General features: G+C 43.2%; 1 protein-coding gene across 3 annotated transcripts in view; it reads right to left on the reverse strand.

The window, feature by feature from the left end:
* The window catches only part of GUCY2C (guanylate cyclase 2C), a 65464-nt gene that overhangs the window by 37289 nt on the left and 3782 nt on the right, over positions 1–24393 (reverse strand). Inside the window, exons 2-10 of one of the 3 annotated variants that reach the window (XM_019545203.1) lie at positions 23456–23568; positions 22692–22759; positions 19342–19557; positions 14422–14543; positions 12175–12271; positions 9766–9868; positions 7684–7816; positions 2929–3014; positions 2409–2520 (exon numbers count right to left, since the gene is read on the reverse strand). In XM_019545203.1, the coding sequence (XP_019400748.1) occupies positions 2409–2520; positions 2929–3014; positions 7684–7816; positions 9766–9868; positions 12175–12271; positions 14422–14543; positions 19342–19557; positions 22692–22759; positions 23456–23568 (1050 nt within the window). Of the gene's footprint in view, positions 1–2408; positions 2521–2928; positions 3015–7683; positions 7820–9765; positions 9869–12174; positions 12272–14421; positions 14544–19341; positions 19558–22691; positions 22760–23455; positions 23569–24393 lie in introns of all 3 variants that reach the window. The other 2 variants (XM_019545202.1, XM_019545204.1) reach the window with 2 other exon arrangements.

Here is a 24393-nt window from a genome sequence, read left to right on the forward strand (position 1 = left end):
TATACCCTATCCAGGTATTAGCAGGATGGCATTAATATTCTCTGAGTAATAGAAGGATTACAAATGAAAGCCCTAATTTCAAAGGATGTTAGCAGGGAGGATGGCAACATTGGGTTGGTTGTTGTATATTATATACCAGAGAAGTGCTATGCACCAGTTATTGGGTTTCATTATGTCTATAAAAGAAAAAGCAGTGTTAACTAGAAAAGTTTTGCCAAGAAACTTTGGTGGTTAACGGTAACTTTAACTTTGTCTATACAAACCCATCCTGTGTTTTTGTATACATTTGTTTAGGAATCAGACTGAAAAAGGCATTTTTGAACACTGGAATACAGCAAATATTTTGTTTTGTCTGACTAGGCTGCAGAAAATGTGGGTACCTCAGAAGTTACACTTGTAAATATTGACTGTCTTCTTTACTGTGACTTATCTCACTATAATAATCTGAAAATAGTGGTATATCCTTAATCTTGAACTAAGCCTACTCTGTTTTATATGCATTTTCAGACTTCTAGATGGTTCAATAATCTATCTGTGGTGCTAAAACACAAGATGTAATGTTTCTACTATGGAGAAAATGAAATTCTGTTTAAAAGGTCAAGTCTCTTATTTCATCTCCTTCAGCCTTTTTTTTAGCACTTTGGAGGTGGTAGGAAAATGTGAACATAAATGCTGCTGCATTCTGTGTACCCTCTTATTGAAAATGGACTCATGACTAGTAAGGGGATGAGTCACTTGTACCTCAGCTGAGTTATGCCTGGCCTGTAACATTCCCTAGCATTAGGCATGCAGGGTGGTCACCTAGTAGCAGGCTTTAGATAAATGTGTTAGTTACCATTATGCTGAACAGTCAGGCTACTTGTTTGTTCTTGCTGAAACCATGGAGCCACTGTTTTCCACAAAGGATTCTAAGGAGGAACAGTGGGTGAATGCCTGCAGTTTAGATTTAAAGTTTCTATACAGACAAAAGGAAACTGGATGCCTGGTCATCCTACTGTAAAGAAGCCTGTTCTTTTATGTCCAGTTTAGCACTATGGTGGGGTTTTGGAAGTAGCTGTGTTGGTCTCAGGACATAGGCAGGCCAGGTTCTCTGAGTAGATGTGATATCTTTTATTAGACTAACTGAGAAGTTGGAAAAAAGTTCTTGGCAAGCTTTCAGGCGCAGTCACCCTTCTTCAGGCATAGGGAATCTTTGCTGTTCTGAGACTCTCTATGCCTGAAGAAGGGTGACTGTGCCCAAAAGCTTCCAAAAACGTTTTTCCAACTACTCAGTTGGTCTAATAAAAGATATCACATCTACTCAAAGAACCTTGCCTGCCTGTTTAGCACTAGACAGACAAGTGTCCATCTAGCAAGTGAATCACCATAAAAGAAATTGTTAGTCCAGATCAGCAGAATTGTGATTTAACAGTCATACAAAGACCTCCAGGCTTGACATTTATGAAGAAGTCACCATCTTAACCAGACTAAAAGGCAAATACTGAGAACAGAAAATGTATGTGTGTGGGGGGTTAGGGAGGGGAGGGAGGATGCAGAAAGGGGAAGGGAAATGATTAAGACACACCACCAAACATAACAATGGAAACTAAAGTGGAATTTCCAAAGGTTTATACTAGTCAGAGCAGTCTCCTCTTCCCCGAGTACTGGAGCACTTCTTGGTTCTATAGCTAAGACTTGACTTGGGATACTCACTGGATCTCTGTGAAACTATTAAGAGAATTGAAACAGCCTGGGCCAACTCAGTAAAAACTAGGCTGAGCTGGCCTGGATTAGCCTGAGTGGTACCAAGGTACTGTCCACCAGGAGCTGCTTTTATTCACCTTGCAGCAACTTACTTAAGAAACTTTCTTAATATAGAGCTACGTTTTATGGCATTCCACGGTGCACTGAGTTTTCTGACTTTCCACACCAGAACAGTTCAGATCGTAATGTTGGAAAAACAGGAAATGAGCAGTTCAGTATCCAGGACAAAAGAGATACTGTTACAAAGAGAAAGAAACTACAGACTTGTACATCCAGGAAATGCAGTGTTAAAATGATGTTTGCCATGCAACCTTAACTCTGCCTCTTTTCTGAGCAGTCCCTCAAGTACATCACAGTACCATATCACTTCAGTAAATCTATTGATTTTCAAGAGAGGCTCATCTTACAAGCAGTATATACTCCCTAGGTCAGTGGTGTTGCCCAGGGTACAGTGTATAAATATAGGTTCTGATCTGGATTTGTGCTGGGTGTGCAGAAAATGGTAGGTTTACTTATGGTTGGGTAAAGTGCTGATATACTCTCAGCTCTTATTGCTATTCCTATAGGAGCAGAATTAAGATGGAACAGTGGTATTGTAAAGCAAGTGCCACTTGAACCCTGCAAGAGCAGCTTAGAACAGCAACCAGTTTCAGCTGGTATCTCACCAGTGCCTGGAATATCACTAGGTAGTTTGTGGTTCCTCCAGGTGAAAAATGGATTGTCAGTCTTCACTTCTGTCTTATTCCGATGAGTGTCAAACTGCAGGAGGATCTTGAACTGTGGGTGTAAAGAAAAGCCCTGTTAGTGTTTCATGTTCTCTAGCCGCTGCTTCAAGCTTCCCCATAAATGTACTTTGTAAATTGAACAAAACAAAGGCCTGTTCCCCCTTGATGCAGTGTTGTTTCTTCTCTGGCCCAGTTCATACATCTGTCTCATTAGGCCCTATTGCCCTAATTCTGCTTCAGTTCTTTCAGAATAGTAATAAGGTAGTCCTACACAGTCTCTTCTGTGCTGCATTGTCCATCTATCAAGTTATCAGGTTGAACTCTTTCCTTAAACAGAAAACTCTGATATGACACCATTTCAGCTCTGGCTCCCCTTCCTCCTCTCGACATGCTAGCTCAAGACCTCTTGCTTTTTATTTCACGCTTCACTATAGAGCACTCTTTTCACGGATATACATACTTCATTTGTATCCATTGATGTGTACATTAACGTCAAGTTGACATCAAGATCTCCAAATTCATCCACAATCACAGGACCACGTGCACCTGTGGACACAAGGAACTGGTCAGCCAGGGACTCTGCCTGGGCACTTCCCCCAGGAACATGAACATGTAGAAGAAAGAGTGAGGTAAATGAAAAGGTCTCTGAGATTTGAGCTTTTCTCCTGTCCTTTCTTTCCACACATATACATCTGAGCACCCTTTTAAGTATCTTAGGCTATATCTATAACACCCCTGTGCTGCTTTAACTATGGCAGGAGAACTAAGCTGGCTGGGCCCCACAGCTTTGAGGGCAGGAGGAGTTGGTACTGCTGCCAGAGATCCATCATTTGACAGAAGCTTTGCTGCTTTGCTGCCAGAGCTGAAGCCACATCAAAGGTTTTGCTGGCAGAGCTGTATATACTGTGACTTTTTTTTCACACCGCTAGGTAACACAACTCTTCCAGAAGAACCTTGTAATATAAGCAAGGGCTTGTTCAACCACTATTTCCCTCCCCCAACAACCCCCACCTTAAAATGCTGTATTTTTCTCTTTAAATTGTGAGGTTGATGCTGGTGAAAGGAGTTGAACTGACAGCACTGAGGAGTGAAACCCTTCCTCACCACAAAAAATATACACTTGTATAAAAACAGGTCAGCTTTTCTTCAATACACTAACCCTGCCAATGCACCTCAAATTACCATCTCTAAAGGTAATTGCCTGACTCCATCCTTGGGCTCAGTCTATCAGTGAGGAGGAAAATAGGGACATCATTTATGTTCCTTTCAAATGGCCTCACTTAGACTAGTTTTCCATTTTTTTGAGGGACACCTATTTAGCACTAATAGCCTCCTGTACCTTACCATTCTGACTGTACCTATTCTTGCCCTCCTGCTTGCTTGTGTTGGGGACATCTACATTCTGTAACTCTGGATATGCCTCCAATGCAATCTAAATAATTCAGATGGAAATCGGAGGTGACTTACCTCTTGTTCTCAGAAATTAGTCAAAAACAGTGGCTTTAGTGTTTTTGAAAGTCACAGCTTTCTTGATTTCAGGGTCTATTTGACCTGACTTGTTTCTTGGAATCTCCACCTTAAAATTCTCCTTTTTAAAGTTCAGTGTCATTGTTCTGGTTTTTGGATGGATCCTCCCCCTTTCCATGTGAGGAAATTAAGAGAGGTATTTTCTTGATCAATGTTACAAATGGCTACATGTTATTTACTGCCCGTATTTTCTGTCAACCAGGGCATTATTCAGGATAATGAAGAACAAAATTCTTAATAATATTTCCAATGCTTCGCATTTCCAGACTGTTTATATTTAACCTAAGTGTGTAATTTTGAACCATAGTCCCAGAATAATTTTTATTTGTCCTAAACAAGCCTAGAATTGTGACATAGTTTAAGAATGTACTCAAGAAGTGACTGGTGAATTCTGATATTCAGATCAGGAGTTGAGATAACAAGCTCATCAAACCAGTTAAGACAATTTGGGAAAAGCCTAAAAACTTCCACAAGTTTGTTGAAACCAGATACAATATAAGTAGACACATGAACAATGCGTGCCCCTGGCAGCTGGGAGTGCACAGCAACAGCGGGAGCACAGCGGCAGTGGTGAGAGGGTGGCAGCAGTAAACAGGAGCTCCTGCAGATGCTGCTGGCACCGTCAGCTGCGGGCGGTGTGTCAGCGACCACACACAGAAGCTGCTGCCAGAGTCAGCAGCAGCTATTGCGGACCGCCTGCAGACGCCACCAGCGGTGTTGGTGGCGGGATGGCAAGTGGCAACTGCCCACAGGTGCTGCTGACAGTGTTGGCAGTGCCTTTTTGTTGGGGGTGCACCACCACACTCAGGGGGTGCATGTGCACCCACGTGCACCCCCTACGCATCGCCCCTGAATAGACACCACTTGAGCAGCCCCTTTGATTCCTGCTCGACCCAAAGTTTAAAACCAACTGCCTGGGAGGGGTAGTGAGATTTCTATTCAAACAATGCTGGGGGAGTCAATTTACTTCATGTCTCATTTTGTCTGATTCCTGCAGAACGCTCATACTCCACAAGTGTCAATGACCCACTCTACTTTTGAATTGTCTTGATAATCCATTTGTCAAGTTATCCTTTCTTCTGAAATGTTGCTGTCCATTAGCTATTCCTGGTAATATCTCTTTTCTATTTCACAGTTTTCTAGTTTTAGCTAAAAACACGAACTCAGATATGGTGATATTAACTCAGGTGAATGTTAATTTAGGTGTGGCAATTACTGACAGTGAAGTGTTGGATGTACAGGTTTCCCTCAATTTATGAGCGTTCTTTATATGCAAATTCGCTCTTATGCGATGAGCATACTTAGACCCATAATTTGTTGCATTCAAGGTAAATTCACTCTTATGCGATCAGTATAGAACCCCCCACTCCCACCCAAGCAGATAAGTCTGTCGGGGATAGGAAAGGGCCATGGTTCCACTCACCCCAGCCCCAGCTGCAGCGGCCCTGGGAACACCCAGAGCCAGCTGCCTGCAGCCACTGGGCTGCACCATGCTCCGCCTGCCCTCCCTCGGCCTGGGTCCCACTTGTCCGCACTCACTTTTGCTTATGGGCTGTGCCGCACCATGCCATGGTGCAGGCAGCTGGTGTTGGCTGCTCCTGGGGCCACCCCAGCATGGGCTGGGGTGAGTGTGTACAAGCAGAGTCCTAGGCAGCGCGGGTGCGGCACTTGCCCCAGCCCTGGCTGCAGCAGCCCTGGGAATGGCCAACACCAGCTACCTGTAACCTCTGGACTGCCCCAAACCCCCGGGGCTCTGCCTGTCCTCACTCACCCCAGCTCCTGCTACAGCAGCCCCAGGAATGGCCGATGCCAGTTGCCTGTAGCCCCTGGGCTGAGCTGTGTCTTGGTGCAGACAGCTGGTGTCAGCTGCTCCCAGGGCCACTGCAGCTGGGGCTGGGGTGCCACTGCAGCCAGGGCATGGTGCTGCCCAGCAGCTACAGGCAGCTGGCATCAGCCACTCCTGGGGCTACTGCAGCAGGAGTTGGGGTCAGTGGGGACAGGCAGAGCCCTGGGGGTTCAGGGCATGATACAGTCCAGCAGGTACAGGCAGCTGGTGGTGGCTGCTCCTAGGGCCAAGGTGAGTGCCACACCCCACATTGGCGAAGGGCTCTACTTGTCCACACTCACCCCAGCCCATGCTGGCTGACACCAGCTGTCTGCACCAGGGCATGGCACAGCCCAGGAGCAAAGGTGAGTATGGACAAGTGGGGCCCAGGTGCGAGGGGACAGGCAGAGCATGGTGCAGCCCAGTGGCTGCAGGCAGCTGGCACTGGCCATTCCCGGGCCACTGCAGCTGGGGCTGGGGTTAGTGCTGCTCTGTTCTCTCTGCTTTGCTGCCTTGTACAGCCCTGGGAGCAGCACCCCCTCCCCCCAGCCCTTTCCTAGTCCCAGCCTCACTCCCTCCCTCACTGCCATGGAAACCTATCTCTATTTGTTATGTTGTAATGTGGGTTCATTTTATACTGAATTCAATTTATGCACCATTCTCCAAGAACACATGTACCCCATACATCGAGGGAAACCTGTACTGTTAAGATGCTGAAGAAGGCTAGATTTTGTTTTATGAATCTAAGTAAGAGATGTACATTTAACTATTATGACTACAGGAGTAATAACAAACTTTTGACTATTTTCGCCTAGTATTTTGTATATTTTAATTATGGTATATAACCTAGCAAATCAGTGTACATTCTAGTAAAGTTGTTTTTACTTTGATTTTAATATGATTTACTAGCATATTAGTAAATCTTCTAGTTTCTCTTTAACTGGAGAAAAATAAATGTTGTGTTATATGTGGTGGTGCATCACACCATCTGCACCTCTTTTCAAAATCTTAGATCCGCCCAGGCCTTTAAGCATTTCTTTTGACAGCAACAATGAGGTAATCACCGTAACAGCGCTCCAAAGAGATAATATACCTTCTTGGCATAAGTTCTATCTCTGTCTTTTACTAATGAGCTAGCTGGCTGAGTGTAGCTATCTGGAATTTTGACTATTTTCAGTACTGAACCCAAATATATTTATACATATTGGTCATAGGTCATGACTACATATTCAGAGATCAAGCTTAGACATGGATCTGCATATATTTCACCACTGTGCAGCATGTATGCAGCCCAAATTAATATCTGGATGGCAGTCATGATACAGGGGAGAGTTTCATGGATGTTGCATGCCCCCTACTACACCTTCTTCTGGCGCACTCAGGCAACAGCCACATATAGAGAACTTGGTTTGATATGTGTACACATGAGAAAGCACCAAATAAGATGAAATAATGATAATCAATGCTAGTTTAGGGGGCTCATCCCTACCATCCACAGAGTGCTGCTCCCCACTTAAGCAAGTGTGTTCCCTGTAGCCTATTTCCATATCCTTGACAAGTCACAGAAAGAAGTTGAAGCTTCAGTGTAATTGCTAAAACATTTTTGTGGTTTTCCACCTCTTATTTTATATACCCCATATACTGTGAGGTTTCTGCATGTGGATATTACTTCTTCTTTCTCTTTAGCACTGAAGATTATCATATATTTGGAAGAAAAGAGAGGGAAAACAATTCATTGCAGCAGAGTTTGGGTTAGTTCAGTATTGAAGGGACTCTTCCTGACACCTCCTGAAAAGTTAACTCCCTTCCCCACCAGTCCATTCAATGATCTCTTACTTACGATTGTACATGATTAGTGATTACCTTCAAAAGTGACATTTCGAAACGCCTTGATGAAACTGTCAGGTAAAACTGGCTGGTTGGCCAAAATAAATTTCTTTAGGACATGTCCAAAGAGCAAGACTCCATTCAAATAGCCAATAACAAAGTCATTTTTCTGCTGAAAGCAGAGGAAAAAGAGAAGTGGCATCTCAGTAACCTGTTTGTATATCCATAGAAAATTGCAGTACAATGGACGGGCGGTCTGTGCTTAGCAGTAACTCCAAAAATGGAACATATGGGGATGCTGGAAGTCAAAAACGAGGTGCACAGGCAGAGCTGTTTTGGGGCTCCAGATTGGAAAAATAGAATGCTGAAAGATGGACATGATTTGCTTGAGCAGAGTGGGATGAGAATGTTCTAGGAGTGTAAAAAGCCCTAGGCAGTTCCAGGTTTCTGGCCATGATACTTCTACCTAGAAGCACTGCATCAGGGATGTCAAACTCATTTGACTTTGTGGACCAGATGAGTGATGCAGGGCCAGTCTGTGGACTGGATCAGACTCACACTCCAGTTCCACATTCCAGCATGTACCCTAGAATGGCAGAGTGGGCACTGCGTGTGGGCCAGAACTGTGCTGGCCTCTCCATGGCTTCCCTGAATGTCCTCAGAGCCGCCATCACATATAGCATGGCCTTGGAGCCACCGCCACATGCAGCAGCTCTGGGGCTGTGCTGTATGTTGGTGCTATGCCTCTACTCTAGGACGTGAGCTGGAGTAGGGCAAGTGGGGTCATCTGGTACACCCCACATGCTGCCTGTGGGTTACTGGAGGCTAACAGACAGCAGTAGGGCCAGATAATATGGCTCTGCGAGCCAAATACAATCTGCAGGCCATATCTTTGAGACCTCTGCTCTACATAATGGACCATGGTATAGTCTGTGTAGTAGGATTCAAGGGTTCAGGGCACTGAGGTAAGCTAGCAGGCAGATTACTTCAGGGCTATGCAGCCAAGATTCCAGTTGTCCACATCCCAGAGGCAGGCAGCCATGCTTCAAGATTATTTGCTGCAGGGGCCGATCCAGGTATGGTGTGGTGGCTGGGAGTGCCACATGTGCTAAAAGTTCTCTGAGCCCACTGCTGGTCCATGTGGACTTTGTCTACCATTCCCATTTTCAGGCTGCTCCAGACTGCCAGCTGCTCTTCACTCTTCCCTTCTCACTCTACTGAATTCAGTAGTGGGAGAAATGAGGGGAGGAGCAGCCAGCAATGCCCAGCCCTTGCCTGTTGCCTTTATGCAGCTCTGGAGGCTCCAAGCTGCCACTGATCTCCAGTCTTTTCTTTTTCTTGCTGCTGAATTCGGGAGGGGAAGGGAGGAGGGAGGGGAAGAGTGAAAAGCAGCCAGCTCTGGAGCTTCATGAAAGCAGACTCTGGGCAGACCCTGCACCAGTAATCTCAGAGCTCACAGCACATGCAGGGCTCCAGCAGGAACTGCTAAGAGCTCACTGACATCAGGGATCACAGTGAGGGGCTCCAATCACAGCCCCTTCAACTGCATGGCACATATGCAGGGAGCATTCTTCACAGCACCTGTGCCCCAGCCCCAAATGGGGTGTGACTACAGCCCTATTAGCGCAGTCCTGGATCCATCCATAGTCTGCTACCAGGTCAGGAGCCTGAAAGCCCTTGGAGTATTGGCTGTACCTATCACTCAGCTTCAGTGCTTTCAGGCTTCCTGCTGTGGAGCTAGGCTTCAGACCCTGCAAGTCCTGGGCCAAGGCAGGATTTGTTTCACTACAGAATATTTGATGACTCCCATGAGGTTTCTAGCATCCTGGAAAAGAGGCTTGGGGAGAATCAGTCAAGCCCTTAAAACTATGGACTTGACTGATGTTTTTTGTTGTTCTTGATGGAATTCAAGTCTCACAAAGCCAACCCAGGAAAGAAGTGCAATGGCACAAGCGCCAAATAATCCTGAGTAGGACATGATCCAGCACAACACCGTGACTTTAATATATAAATGTCACAGCATGGCAGTCCTAGAAGTTGCCTACAGTCAGTACTGGCCTTTTTTGCCCCAGGGATATTGTTGTATTGAAATGATCAGATATAAATTAGTATAATTACCACGATATCTGTGATATTCAGGCTGAAATTGGAGGGTGCCAGCGTCAGGACAAGTACATGCCGCATGTATCTGGGTGGTGTTGTGTTCTGGAAGTAGGTGTTACTGCAAATAAATACATTAATAAATAAATAAAATGCAAGTGTTCCAGGGACAAGGAAAAGGAAGTGGAGTGGAGACACCTCAGCTCTCCTTACCAGAGAATGCCATTCACCCCTCCCCTGGGGGAACTGATGATCAACAGATTAACAGAAAAGTTCTCAAACTTTTTCTTATTGTGGATCCATCCCCTTCCATTTTCACTGTCCCTGTGGCAGCTGTAGTGCTTAGCTACATGAAGGCAATATTAGGAAAGGGATAGGGTAAAAACAAACTCATGGGTTCAAGTAAATTCTTCTTTCATTTCTATTATTGTGTTATACTCTATACCTGTTTTGTTTCTGTCTTCTCTCTGACCAAGATCATGGGGGAAGTTTATGGCACAGCATGGCTTAACCAAGAACATAATATTTTGCTCTCAGTCCATTGCCTAGAATTGAGGGGCAGATCTGGGGTGGGGTATGTAGTGTCATGGGTGCGCTCTCCCTTTCAGTTGACTGGGCCTGGGAGAAGCAGCCAGGGACTCTTTTCTTAAGTTCAGGAAGCAAGTAAGAATTTCTCCAGCCTTTCCCTCCATGCTCAGCAGCGCTTCTCCCAGGCCCAATCTGAACTGGACATAACTTTGTTTCTTCTGCTTGGAGGGAGGGGGGAGTGAGTGAGCTCTAGTGGAATTTTACCTTGTGGTTTTAAGAAGTTTTTGAGACTAAAGTTTGGATCACTGCACTTTAGAGTCCAACATGCCTAACCCCTGACTGTGAAGGCCAGCTCTAGTTCACACTCCATAGTTTCTGAGGTTCTTATGTCCTCTGAGGCTACCATAAATAGAGCAAGTTAATATAAATGGTGAAAACACTGATCCTCCTTTCACACAGAATGATAACTAATAAAATTTCACAGCCCAGTCCTAGTCTGGACCTTCTAGTTTCCCTGGACCCCATCTGTGGCCTGGACCAGATTGGGATTGTTGGCCTGCACTCATACAGTATATTTAGAATGCCATGAAGAGTGCACAGTTTTGTGCTATTTTCAATTAATTTCATGTCATTCCAACATCTACAGAAAATATTTGTCCAATGAATGTTATTAAAGAAACATTCAATAAATTGCTGTTTTTCATCACATTGATATATGGCTTGAGTCAGAGCTCAATACATTTCAGAGGGAGGTGTGTTAGGGTAACCTAAAAAATGCAACATTTATATCAGTAGCAGCAGACTTATCTTATAAATTTCTGTTCTCCCTTTGTTATTATTGTAGATATTTGTGATTGAATGAGAGCCTCCAGCTTCTCCCCCTTCATCCTGCCATGAGGTCCTAATCTATTTGAGGAAGTCCATTGAGAATGTTCCTATGCCAGTCATTACAATAACCAGTCTGAAATTGCCTCTCTATTCACAGAGATTACTTGTAAGATCCTACCTAGGATGCTTCATTGGTTCTAGTAACCACAGTATGAGAAAGATGTCTGCTAAACTGGTTGGATATCAGACACTATTCTGATTTCAGAAAATATTTTCGGAAAATAATCATGAGACTAAAGGAAACGATACATGAAGGAAGAGCTCAATAACAACACATAATTTGACTAAATAAACTAAGGATATGATAAATAACTGCAGCTCACTGAAGGGCATAAACAATAAGATCTGATTTTCAAAGAATGTCTAAAGGTGCACGTAAGTGCCTACTGGGGTTTTTAAAAAATGCCTTAGCAGGTAAAGGTGACTTACTCCCTGTGATGTCAACAACATTTAGCTACCTGACTTCAACCCTTTTTGTAATTCCATCATGCACCTCTTTATTATTAGTCACTGAAAATACCTTTAGAAACCCTAAGACAGCAATTTTCATAGGATTTTAAGATAGGTAGTTAGAAATTCACATTGAATTTCTTAGGTTATTTAAGACTAAACCAAAGCCATGGGGAATATCCTCCAGGGTAGAGTTCTACGTTGTCTGGTTGGATAAAGTAAGAAACAAGAGATAATCCAATATCTGTTCTTTGATTTCTGTCATTCTATAATTTCATCTTGCAGTGAGGTCATGATGCTATGATTATGACATCACTACCTACAGGTAGGTGGTTTAAGAAAATCAAGTATGAATTAGATTAAATTTTGGAGAGAAAATGCCTTGGTTCAAACAATAAAGAATTTTTGATAAATGGCAAAAAGCAGGCCAGTACAACCATTAAAAAAGCGTTTTGTGGGAAAATGCTTTTGTACCATGACAGTTCCATTTGTAATATTTCCATTATCTCCATCCTGCAGGAAATCAGGGAGAGAAGACAAAAAATATAGATAATACTTTACTTGTGGATATCCAACAAAATGAAGACTATGTCTTCATCCAGTTCCTCTTCCCCTATGGCTGCGTCAACATCGGTTTGGGAACCGCACATGATGATCACTATAGACCAGGCAAAGGCAGATGGAGAGAAGGTGAGAGATGCAAAAAAGCAGAGAATGGCAAGTAAGTTTTGCTTATTGCTCTTAGAATATAAACTCTAGATAGTTGCAGAGAATACAACAGATCCAGGCTGAGGTACTTTGACAGAACTATAGGTGATCATGGGAATAAGACAATAGATGCTGTCAGGACAGAAATACATTGCCTCTGCCCATGTTATTCCAGGCTGCAACCAACATTATCATCACCTCGTTTTCATGAATGTAAAAATCACACATACACAGGAGCCGAAAAACTACTATCAGTAACATGATATGAAACTAAGGCAAATCACATTAGAAAAATAAACTACTAGGCTTTCGTGGACTTCCTTATCATTTTCAGACCCCCAAGCCAGCTTCCCACAAGCTGCTGGAGATGGGAGCAGCCTGGCCAGGTCTGCACCAGCCAGCAGAAGCGGCGGTGGAGCCGTGTGCTGCTCAGGATGGGACGAGCCTGGCCAGAGCAGCAGAGGCTTGGCTGCATTTTCCCCCTGGCTGCACCAGTCATTCCCCAGCGGCACACAGCTCTGCTGCCACTTCTGGTGGCTGATGCCTACCTGGCCAGCCTTCTCCCATCCCCAGGAGCACACGGGAAGCCAGCACGGGGGGCCTCAGCAGGTGGGGTCCTGGCATGACCCCTGTGGGGCAAGGCAGCGGGAGCTGGTGTCTGACGGACCCCGTGCTCCGGGCTCGCAGCATTGAGGCCACTGGGGCTGCATGTGCGGGCAGGCGGGCACCACAGTGAACGGGGCCATGCGGGCAGGCGTGTAAGGGACTGCGGTACAGCGGCCGCCTCACTCCAGCCCCCCTCAGGCAGTGCCGGCTCATGGGGCTGCACTGCTCAGGGGGTGGAGATGTGAAGCTGTTTATTTCTCCCCTTCAGTCGCTGGGGCAATAGCTGGCTGGATGCGGAATGGGTCCCTCCTGCCCCTGCCCACCAGCAGCTATCATGAACCTTTCAGTAACAGGCAGTGCAGTAGGGCTATACGGGCAGGGTCTCTCTGGCCCAGGACAGAGGATGTTTGAATATGGCTTGCTAGTCCACTGGGGGATGAAAAGTTCATGATCCAACCCCGCATTCAAAAAGGTTGGACTCCCCTGCTCTAAGCCCTTGTTAGCCATGCAGAGGCCTCACCTTGAGAGCTAGGATTGGTAATTTCTACAATCCTGGAAGTGAGCCACTTTGCTGCATGAAAGGGATGTGTATGGGTGTAAAGCAGAAGACAGGGTGAGGAAAGCCAAACATTCCTGTAACAAAGGAATTCAAATTATGCCAAAGGGCTGCTAGGTGATGAATTCTTTACAAAACAGGCCTTGTAGGAAGATGTTATCATGTCTACAAAGGATAACCCACCCCAGGAGTCCTCCTCAAGCCAAATATTCTGACATATCTTGTCTGTGAAGTGAGGGAAGCAAGAGTTCTGTGTTCTCTTTCCACGCTCACTGACATAGAAGTCAGACAGAAGGTAGGACAAGATGATACAATTAACTGATTCATATTCTAAGACTCCCAGTACATGTTAATTTAAAGTTACCATGGTTATCTGAGCCCCGATCCCAACAACTGCACCTCTTACCATGCTGCACATGTATGGCAGAAGATGTAATTTTGGGATGGGGGATCCGATCTAAATCACAGTGTTTCTACTTGCCAGTGCTGGGGAAGCCCTGGATCATGATCACAGACTCCCTCTGCACCAGCAAGTTACAAGCCAGGTGCCCACAGCCTGGTGTGAACCAAAGCAGACCTAGGGCCCGGGCCTAAAATCAATTGGACAACTAGACAATCCTGGACATGCCAGATGTTCAGTTTAAGGCACCATACCAAACCAGCCATAAAAATTTTCCACATATAATGTGGCACCCTGCCCATGTATGCCATGATTAACCCTTAATTGCAATATATAAGTGTAACACATAGAAGGGCCCTAATGGTGCCATCTTGCCCTACCTTCTGTCTGGCTTTAGTTTAACTTGGCTAACCTACCTCTCTAAAATAGAAGTGTGTACATTCTGTCTGTGATATACATAGGGGAACTTTCCCTGAAACATAAACCAAGAAACTTTCTTCAAAACATAACCCAGAACATAACTTTCACCTCCTCTTACCATTGCTTTTCCGATTTGGATTTTTCATCATTTTCCTTAACTGATCCGGGCTCCTTAAAATTTCTTGGAATTTGAGTTTTTCAGAGAAATATGTGATTCTAGACTCCAGTGCATTCATGTACCTAACACAGAGCAAGGAGCACAGATTGTAGATCAGCTGAAGGAATACTGTTAAAGCTTTACATGTAAATAGTAACTTTTTCTCCTTAAGAATCTTAAAATGCTTGGTAGACAATAGTCTACAGTAGTTACAGATCATTTCTTCAATGACAGAAATATTGCCACTACTGGGTCAGAATATAGCAGCTGTTCTGCATCAGTCAATTTAAACAACAACTTTGCAGAAAGAAAGCAATATAAAGCAGATGAGAATAAAAGGAAAAGTTGGAAGCTGACCACGAGCTATTTGAATCTGATTTTATAAAAGTTGGGTTCACAGAATCCATTTATATAATAAGAAAGTAAATTCAGAGGCAGAATTTTTGAGGAATTACATGAATAGTGAATAGGGTGAAATGGGAGACCGTATTCAAATTTCTTAACAGGAAGAAAGGAAGGAAGGAAGAAAGAAAGGAAGGAAGGAAAGAAGACTAACCAACCTGTGATAGAAATCGAAGAGGCAGTTGCAGAACAAGCAGACTTGGCATCAAGTGCAAACCCTGTGGGAGAGCTGGGGTGGATGGACATGAAGTTCTGAGAGTGTGGGGAGCACAGGTTCTGAGCGTGGGAGTGAACGGGGGGGCTGCAGTCTTACCCATGCTAGGAATTCCTCACAGTCTGGACTGTTTTGGAGTTCCTGGCATGAACATATTGCCAGGGTGTGGACTCTGTGGGGGCAAGGGGTGATTCTGGTGCCCCTCCTAACTTGGCGCCCAGAGCAGGTGCCCCTCTCACCCATCCCTAGTTATGCTACTGGGAAGAAGAAGGAAGCAGAAAGAAAATAATATACATAGTTGGTTAAGCCTTGCTGAGACAAAATTAAGACATCAAAAGGCAGAATGAATAAAAGCATGAGGGATGTTATCAACTTATAACTCTTATTGCTGTCTAAAAATGTTGATCCACTGTATTTACAAATGAGACCTCAGATAACAATATCTAAAAGGCATAAATAGAAAAGGGAAAAAATATTTTCTCTCTTTTCAAGCTTTTCATTTTCTGACCTAACTGCCCATCTTTCCAGGTGCTAAGCACATTTTACTCCCATTGTCTTCAGCAGAGGGAAAGGGTGCTCAGTCTTTTACAGGAGTGTACTCACATTGTATAAAAGTCCAAACCTGGATATACTCAGCTATCACTGAAAATACTCATGTGCCTGAGTATATACAAGGAGAAAATAATCTGGCTAATCAGCTGAAGGAATGCTTTATCAAAAACTAGATTTTCTAAGTTAGTCAATTTAAAATGCTTCAACATTGACAGCTCCCCTTAAATCTGAAGGAAATATCATTTTACAACTATACTAGAAGGAAAATAACCACTAGAAAGTTATTAGGTTTCTTCATGAATTAAGAGAAGATTCAATTGATGACAACTAAAAAATGTCAGAGATATGATATTCCTTTAAAATGAAACTTCTTTCCTTAATATAGTAATTTAAAAACAGGGTGCTTGAACAGTTTAGAAATTAGAAGGACCCAGAAAATAACTTTTGAAAAATTGCCAGTAATAAAGTATAAATCACCAAAATCAGCCACTCTAGGTGGCATGATAGTCAAAGGAATTTAACTAATGAATTTAAGGTGCCATTGACAATTTTTTGGAAAATCATGGAAAATTGGAGACATAATGGCAAACTGGTTACTAAATACCCACAAAATAATTAATCTAATCTTAGGTTTTAAAATCATAAAATCATAGAAAATTACGGCTGGAAGGGAGCTCAGAAGGTCATCTAGTCCAACCCCCTGCTCAAAGCAGGACCAGCTCCAGCTAGGTCATCCTAGCCAAGGCTTTGTCTACCCAGGTCTTAAGAACCTCCAAGGATGGACTTTCTACAACCTCCCTGGGTAACCTGTTCCACTGTTTTACTACCCTCCTAGTGAGAAAGTTTTTCCTAATATCTAACCTAAACTTCCCTTGCTGCAACTTGAGACCATGGATCCTTGTCCTGTCATCTGCCACCACTGAGAACAGTCTTGCTCCATCCTCTTTGGAACCACCCTTCAGGTAGTTAAAGGCTGCTATCAAACCCTGCCTCAGTCTTCTCTGCTCCAGACTAAATAAACCCAGTTCCATCAGCCTCTCCTCATAAGTCATGTGTCCCAGTCCCCAAGCCATTTTCATTGCCCTCTGCTGAACTCTCTCCAATTTCCTTTCTATAGTGTGGGTCCCAAACCTGGAAACAATACTCCAGATGTGGGGCCTTACCAGTGCCAAATAGAAGGGAAGAATCACTTCCCTCGATTTGCTGGTAATGTTCCTACTAATACAGCCCAGCATGCCAATAGCGTTCTTTGCAACAAGGATGCACTGCTGTCTCATATTCAGCTTATTGTCCACTGTAACTCCCAGGTCCTTTTTTGCACAGAGGCTGCTACGCCTGTCGGCCCTCAGCCTATACCAGGGCATGGGATTGTTCCATCCTAAGTACAGAACTTTGCATTTGTCCATAATGAATCTCATGAGATTCCAGCCCCATGGACTTGTACACATCCAGCTTTTCTAAACAGGCCCTAACCTGTTCTTTCACCACAGTTGGCTGCTCACCTCCTCCCCAAATTCTGCTGCCAGCTGCAGTAGTCAAGAGCTGACCTTGCCGGTAAAGACTGAGGTAAAAAATTGAGTATTTCAGCCTTTTCTGCATCATCTGTCACTAGGTTGCCTTCCCCATTTAGTAAAGGACCCACACTTTCCCTGATCTTCCTCTTGTTGCTGACGTACTCATAGAAACCCTTCTATTTACCCTTCGTGTCCCTTACTAGCTGGAACCCCAGTTGCACTTTGGCCTTCTTGATTTCACCCCTGCATGCCTGAGTATTACTCTTATACTCCTCCTTAGTCATTTGTCCAAGTTGCCACTTCTTATAAACTTCCTGTTTGTGTTTTAGCTCACTGAAAATTTCCCTGCTAAGCCAAGCTTGTCTTCTGCCATACTTGCTAGTCTTCCTGCACATTGCAATGGTTCATTTCTGTGCCCTCAGTAAGGCTTATTTAAAATACAGCCAACTCTCTTGGACTCCTTTCCCCCTCCTATTATATTCAACAAAGTATATAAGTACATGCTTAAGTCACAAAGGAGTCAGTAGAGTTCAAGCTTGTGCTTAAAATTTGGCAGGTGTTCATGCTGGCTAAGCTATTGCCATAAAGAAATAAACTTTTCCACACAAACATGATTGTCTGCTGTGGTATAATTACAACATTTCAGAGAAAATGGCATGTACAAAGTATAATATATTTGTATTTTAGTCAGGCAATGATATTTGGTCTCTCTCAGTCTTGTCTCAAAAAACTGTTCAAATTAGCATTGGAGCTCAACTGAATTTCCTAAACTGAAAATTGACTGAAACATCACAAACAAAGGCTATGATAAATACAATGATATTGAACTGGGGAATCCATTGTATCCCACTGGACACATCTACACATGATGCTATGTCACTGAAGCAACGTGCTACAGTGACGTAGTAATGGTAGGCACAAACCGTGATGCCCTCCCTCATTATAGTGCATTGCTACAGTGATATAGGGGCTAAAAATAACCATGCACTGCCAACCTGGTACAGTATGGGCTGTTACCGAGCCATCATTTAGTACATGCATATGCAATGTTACCACTGTTAGGTATGTGAACATGATTTGCAAGATAAACCCACACATTGGCGATGCATCAGGGAGGCACAGGGGGGCACCCGTGTCCCCAGATTTAATGTTCATCTATTTTACCAATAAACATTGATGAACACTGAAATGTATAGAAAGGGAGGAAGGGAGGTAAAGGGAAAAAAAAATTGGGCTGCAAGGCAAGGGGTACCATATGCATGTGCATGCATGCAGACACACACACGGCCGGTAATATAGGCAGAGTGGTGGGAGCAGCTCCAGCAGCTGCACCTTCCATTCTACCTCAGGCAGGACTCAAGAGCTCCATTTGCAGGTAAGTCTCTGGGACAGGGTATGGGTTGGAGGCCAGGACTTAGAGACCATACCTGAGCTGTTGGGGTTGGGAGCTGAGCTCTGGCAAGCCCAAACTGGCCCTGCACCACTGGGGACCCCCTGATGGCACAGGGGCAGTCCAGGGATGGCAGAACTTGGCGCACTGTCCTGATGGTGTGGGGTAGATCTGGGCATACCAGAGCCTGGCACATGGCCCCACTTGTGCAGGGCTCATCTGGGCACACCAGATTACATGCCCTGAACCCTGTTGCATACAACCAGAAGCTTTAAATTGTGTCATCCTCTCCCTCCCCCCGCATTAACAGTCACCAGTCACCTATGAGCCCAAAGATTTCAAATAGGAATCCACAGTGTTAAAAACACTATGACTGTGGTGGTCTTTCTGAGTTATTTCAAAGAGAAGAATTACTCTATTATTTGTATGTATTCAAGAAATGAATGAAAGGTAAGAACTGACATTTTTCAAGGTATGTCTTGAGTCTAATGAGAAGTGCTTTGAATCTAAAAGGTTAAGAAGCACTGTACTAGACAGTAAAAAACTTCCCCAGGGGCTGTGGGAGAAGTCCATAACTTGGGAATACATGGAAGTAAACTGAACGTAATACTAGGGAAGATGATGTAGTAATATACTAGCTTTGGCAAGGATGGTGGCACAATTTGTCTTTTCCTTCTCATATTTCCATGAAAGCCATTCAGAGAGTGAGAAAGAGAAGGAAATCCAAAGGCATCCTGGAATAAGTAGGCCATAGCTGAGGTTGACATTTTTAGGACAGCAGCAAGGAACAATATAGGAATGGTTCTTACCAGAAGCAGTCTTCAGTGTTCAAATTTTTCTTATAGAGGTAAGCAGTTTCCCAGGAGCTGGTTTTAAATGGCAACTCAAATTCATTCCAGAAATGAAGAAGGAAATAGGTCAATTTCCTGGCTGGGGTCAAGATTCGGGTTAGGTTGGCTTTGTAGTCACATGAGAGCCCAAAGCTCCCTGCCGAAATCACAGGAAGGCTCAATGTTGTGTCGACTCTTAAGGGGAAAGAGGAGAGGACATGTCCTCAGTATGTTTGACAAGTGAATTGGTATCATGTTAGGATAGCTACTGTTGGATTCACCTTGCAAGCCCTTTTTTACTTTGTGTCTTAACTTAGTTTTACAACAAGCTAAATCTGAAAGAAGAACAGGATAAATGTTCGGTTAAATATTAATATTCCTAACCTGAGCTGGACTGGTAACCCTGGAAAGGGAAGGATTCTAAAATCATTCAAGATTAGACACAAATGTATGCCTTCCCACACAGAAACCTTTCATCTGCATCACCCCAATCTGTAGGGGAGATTCTCAGTGCCTTTGACAAATGTATCCCTATAAATTCATGAAGTAACCCCTTTCAGACTATCAGGATGGACCCAGTATGTATATAGGTGAAAATACTGTATTATAAACCATTTTGGGTTGGAATAGTGGGTTGACTCAACACCTTCCTACATGAAAATCCACCTTCCTACATGAAAATCCTGGTGGTACCAAGAATGCTGTGTTCAGGAGTAGAAATAGAGCTGCTATCTTGTAATAGTTTTATGTGTCTACGCCATTTTTTTCAAGTTTACCATATTGTTTACTACTAGGGAACTCAATTGGAATAACCACTTTCTTCACAATAAAGCCTTGTTCCATCCACTTTATCCATTGTGAAATGTTGAGTGTCCCTTATGAAACATAAAGGTTTTCATTATATTACTAATTAGCATTCTGCCATTGTGAATTATTTTTATCATGCCAATCTTATTTATGAATTCATGCTATGATGGAAAGGACTATTCATGAACTGATGTACCTGCTGACCAAAACACTTGATGTTTAATATTATTTGAAAATAATTGGGTGGGGGAGGAAAATCAGGCAAAGATTATACTTACACTTTTAATCTGAATAAAGTACTTATTCCATCAGTGCATGACTAAGGGACCTGGACCTCTTCAGTCTCCACAAGAGAAGGCTGAGAGGTGATCTTGTGGCTGCCTACAAATTCATTAGGGGGGAGCAGCAAGGAATCAGAGATGCTGTGTTCACCAGGGCGCCTCTTGGGGTAACAAGGAACAATGGTCACAGACTGACAGAGAACAGATTTAGGCTATACATCAGGATAACTTCTTCACGGTAAGGGTGGCCAGAATTTGGAATGGGCTTCCAAGGGAGGTGGTGCTCTCCCCTTCCTTCGGGGTCTTTAAGAGAAGGCTGGATAGGTATCTGGCTGGGATCATCTGACCCCAGCACTCTTTCCTGCCCAGGCAGGGGGTCAGACTCGATGATCTGCTGAGGTCCCTTCCGACCCTAGCATCTATGAATCTATGAACCATGGAAAGGCTTGTATTTCTACCACATTTTATTTTGAGGAAAGGAAACAGCAGTGTTGATAGAGGTTTGCCATGTTTGTCTCTACCTGAGTGAATTTTTGAAACTGCTATTTTTTTCTGCATAGAGTGGTTGCAGTGGATGGAGGCACTTTCTCTCATGTTACACTACAGCATTACACTTGAAAATCTTGGCAACTCATTTAGTGGGATGTTTTACACATCACAGAAACCTTTGCAGTGACAAACAGGGCAGTTAGATTTCTTGGAATTGTTATGATAGTGAATAATACAGGACTTTATCTCCAGATAAAGGCCATTATTATTCTTATAGAGATAACTAGTTTTTTATTGATATAGTGTAAAGGAATGAAAAAGTAGAGTAATTTAAAGAGCTGCGGAGACACTGATCCAATAAATTCAGAAAATTTGTAATCACAAAAATGGAAATTTACTAAGACTGGCTTAATAGGTGCTAGGTAAAGAATCTGGTTTTAATTCCCAAATCTGTTCTGTTGCACGTAGGGCCAACTAGTTGTATAACGGCTAGTGCTCTTCAGTGCTGTGGGTAAACTTCCACTATTCATGTATTTTACTGTGTTCTGAATTAACTTTACCGACAGAGGAGTACGGACCTAACCATTTCATTAACAGTTCAGTGTTTCTGTTCAGTATGCACCAGAGGTCAGAAAAGCAAAAAAAAATTAAGTTGAATAAGTAATGAGATGCAACCCAGTGCAGAAAAGAATATAACATTGCTATATAAAAAGTAGGTATCATCATCATTTTGTATTGCTTGGGCATACTGTGTTCAATTCTGATCACTCCGCTACAAAAAGCAGAAACAGAAGATGGTAAGAGATGAACAAGTCAATGAGAATTATTAAGGCCCTGGAAAAACTCTTGGGTTAGAGAAACTGAAAAAATAGGGATACTTTACCTTAGAGTGTAAGAACCTGTGGGTGAGATTACTAAAACATACAGAATAGTGACTGGTAAACAGGAGGTGGACCGGACATTATGTTTACCCTGTTTCCCGGTAAAAGAATACATGGGTGTTTAACAGAATTGGAAGATAGTAAATTCAAAACTGATTAAAAGAAACATTTTTTCATACACTGCACAGATAGACTGTGGCATTTATTGCAAGAAGATATCACTGTGACCAAGAGTTTAGGAAAATTGAAATTGGATAAATGAGGATCAAGAGCTCTTAAAATTTTGATATGGAGAATAATATTTGCAACAGTATATCTAAATAGTAAATGCACTAAATAAACAAGTTTTGTAAGGGCTATAAAGCTTCAAGCTTCACAAAGTGAGCCACCCTCTAAATTTCGGAGGGATAAGGAGGAAAATTCCCCTGGGCACACCTTATTCCAGAACTCCCTATTGCAATTTCCTCTGGAGTATCTAGTATTGGCCACTGTCAGTGACAGGATGCTCACTGAGATGGATGACCAATTTGACTGAGAACAACGATTCCTATGTTTCTCAAGTTAATAGCTCTGTCTCCCTCCAGGAGTGCTGAAGAGATAGTCTGCAGAATTGTTGGGTTTACAGACTGATTTTTATTTATTATCACCACTCCTCTCCTGCCTACTAAAGGAATTGTACCAATTAACTTTTCAAGGGAGTTCTGTCCTCTTTGAAAGACAAAGACCAGGGTCTTGTTATAGACCCTAACTGAGTCAGGCAACAGGTGTGATCCACAAACAGCTAAGGGCTATGCGGGTCTGTTAAATAGAAAGTGAAGTTATTCAATATTTGATCTCCATGCAAGGCAGTAATATTTTTTCTAATACTTACGAGACCATCTGATATGTGGCATAAGTGCAAGTCGGTCCCAGGACAATGCAGCCAAGTGTGCCAGTATTCTGCAAAAGATCAAGCAAGATTAGCAATAGTAAAGGTGGACAGTGGTAAAGGAGAGTGTAAATTTGAAGAAAGGGGCCAACATGAGGTGTGTAGAATGAGGACTGAAATGCACATGAACAGTTCAAGGTGGGTATACTACGGCATGTGAGAAGCCAGAACCTTCAGCCCTCACTTAGATGAACCATGAGAAATAGCAGTGCCACAGACTGAAGGCAGAGTATCATAGAGCAAGCATGGAGTAAAGAAAGGGGCTGTGGAATGAAGGAAGGGGTAAAAGGATATACGTTGAGCAAAGACCATATAACAATGACAGAACAAGAAAAGGCAAATGGCAGAATGGTAACTGGAAAAGTATAGCCTACAGTGGCCTCTGTTGAGGTCTGGAACAGCAGAAGAAACTACATGCATCACCAGACCTGGGCACTTCAGCTGTAAGGGGGATTTAAATGTCTCACCAAATCAGTGCTGATATATGTAGGCAGGCAACAGGATTGGTATTCAGGGCTGATCTAAATTGGAAATGGTGTGCCAGTGAGTTTGTATGTATGTGTGTGTGTGTGTGTGTGTGTGTGTGTGTGTGTGAAGTTTGTACTTTGCCAGCTCACATTCTAGTTGGTACCAGCCAGCACCCTCATCCCCCACTTGGATTAACCATGAGAAACAGCAATGCCTTAAGAAAATAACCTGGTACTTACAAAGAGTTGCTTGACAATCTCCACACCTTCACAAGTGCTGGTAGGGCAGCCTCGTGACACATACAGTGATGAGTTAAAGCCATCATAGGTGGCATTAAGGGTGACAGGTTTTCCTGTAGAATAATGTAGAGGAAATAGGAAATATTATCACAAAACTCAGAAAAACAATCGTTACCTCACAAATCTCAAAAGGGCTTTCACACAAGAAGGACATAGATCACACTTTTGAAAGAGCCACCCAGATACTACGTGAAGAATTGCTGCAGTACAAAAAGCAAATCCCCATGAAACACACACCATTAGTCATGACATACTTAGGGTTACCACATTTCCAATACAGGCAGTCCTCGGACTTACGACACAATTGGTTCCTGAAAACCATGTCTTAAGTAGAAACGTAACTCGGAACCAATTTTCTCATAAGAAACAATGTTATAAATGGGGGTCGGTTCCTGAACCAAGGCCTGATACCCTATTTTCACCAAAAATACCCCAGAATTTTGTACTCAGTCAATTATAGATGAGTAATATAGCTACATTAATATATTTATATTGTAAATAACAATCTTATTGATTTGGAAGGACTTCTTTGAGGTGACTTTGCTGGACTTTTTGAAGGGCTCTTGGTTGAACTTTTTGAAGGGTTCTTGGCTGGAGTCCTCTCAGGAATCTTGGTTGCAGTTTTTCTGGAGTCTTGTCTGCTTTCTTAAAGAAAGTGTCCAAGGAAGTTTGGACAGATGTTCTCCAGGGAGATGAGTGATGCAGTGAATTTCTTCGCTAGCATGGCATTGCATCGGATCAAGCATTCTTAAGTCAAAAATGGAGTTGTAAAGTTGAAACAGAGTGTCAATTTATAAATGTTTTAAGTACAAAACATTGTAACTTGAAACATTGTAAGTCGAGGACTGCCTGTATCAAAAAAGAGGGCACCAGTGCGG

Source organism: Crocodylus porosus, unplaced genomic scaffold (genome assembly GCF_001723895.1).
Source record: "Crocodylus porosus isolate Cpor-Errol unplaced genomic scaffold, CroPor_comp1, whole genome shotgun sequence".
Lineage (NCBI taxonomy): Eukaryota > Metazoa > Chordata > Crocodylia > Crocodylidae > Crocodylus > Crocodylus porosus.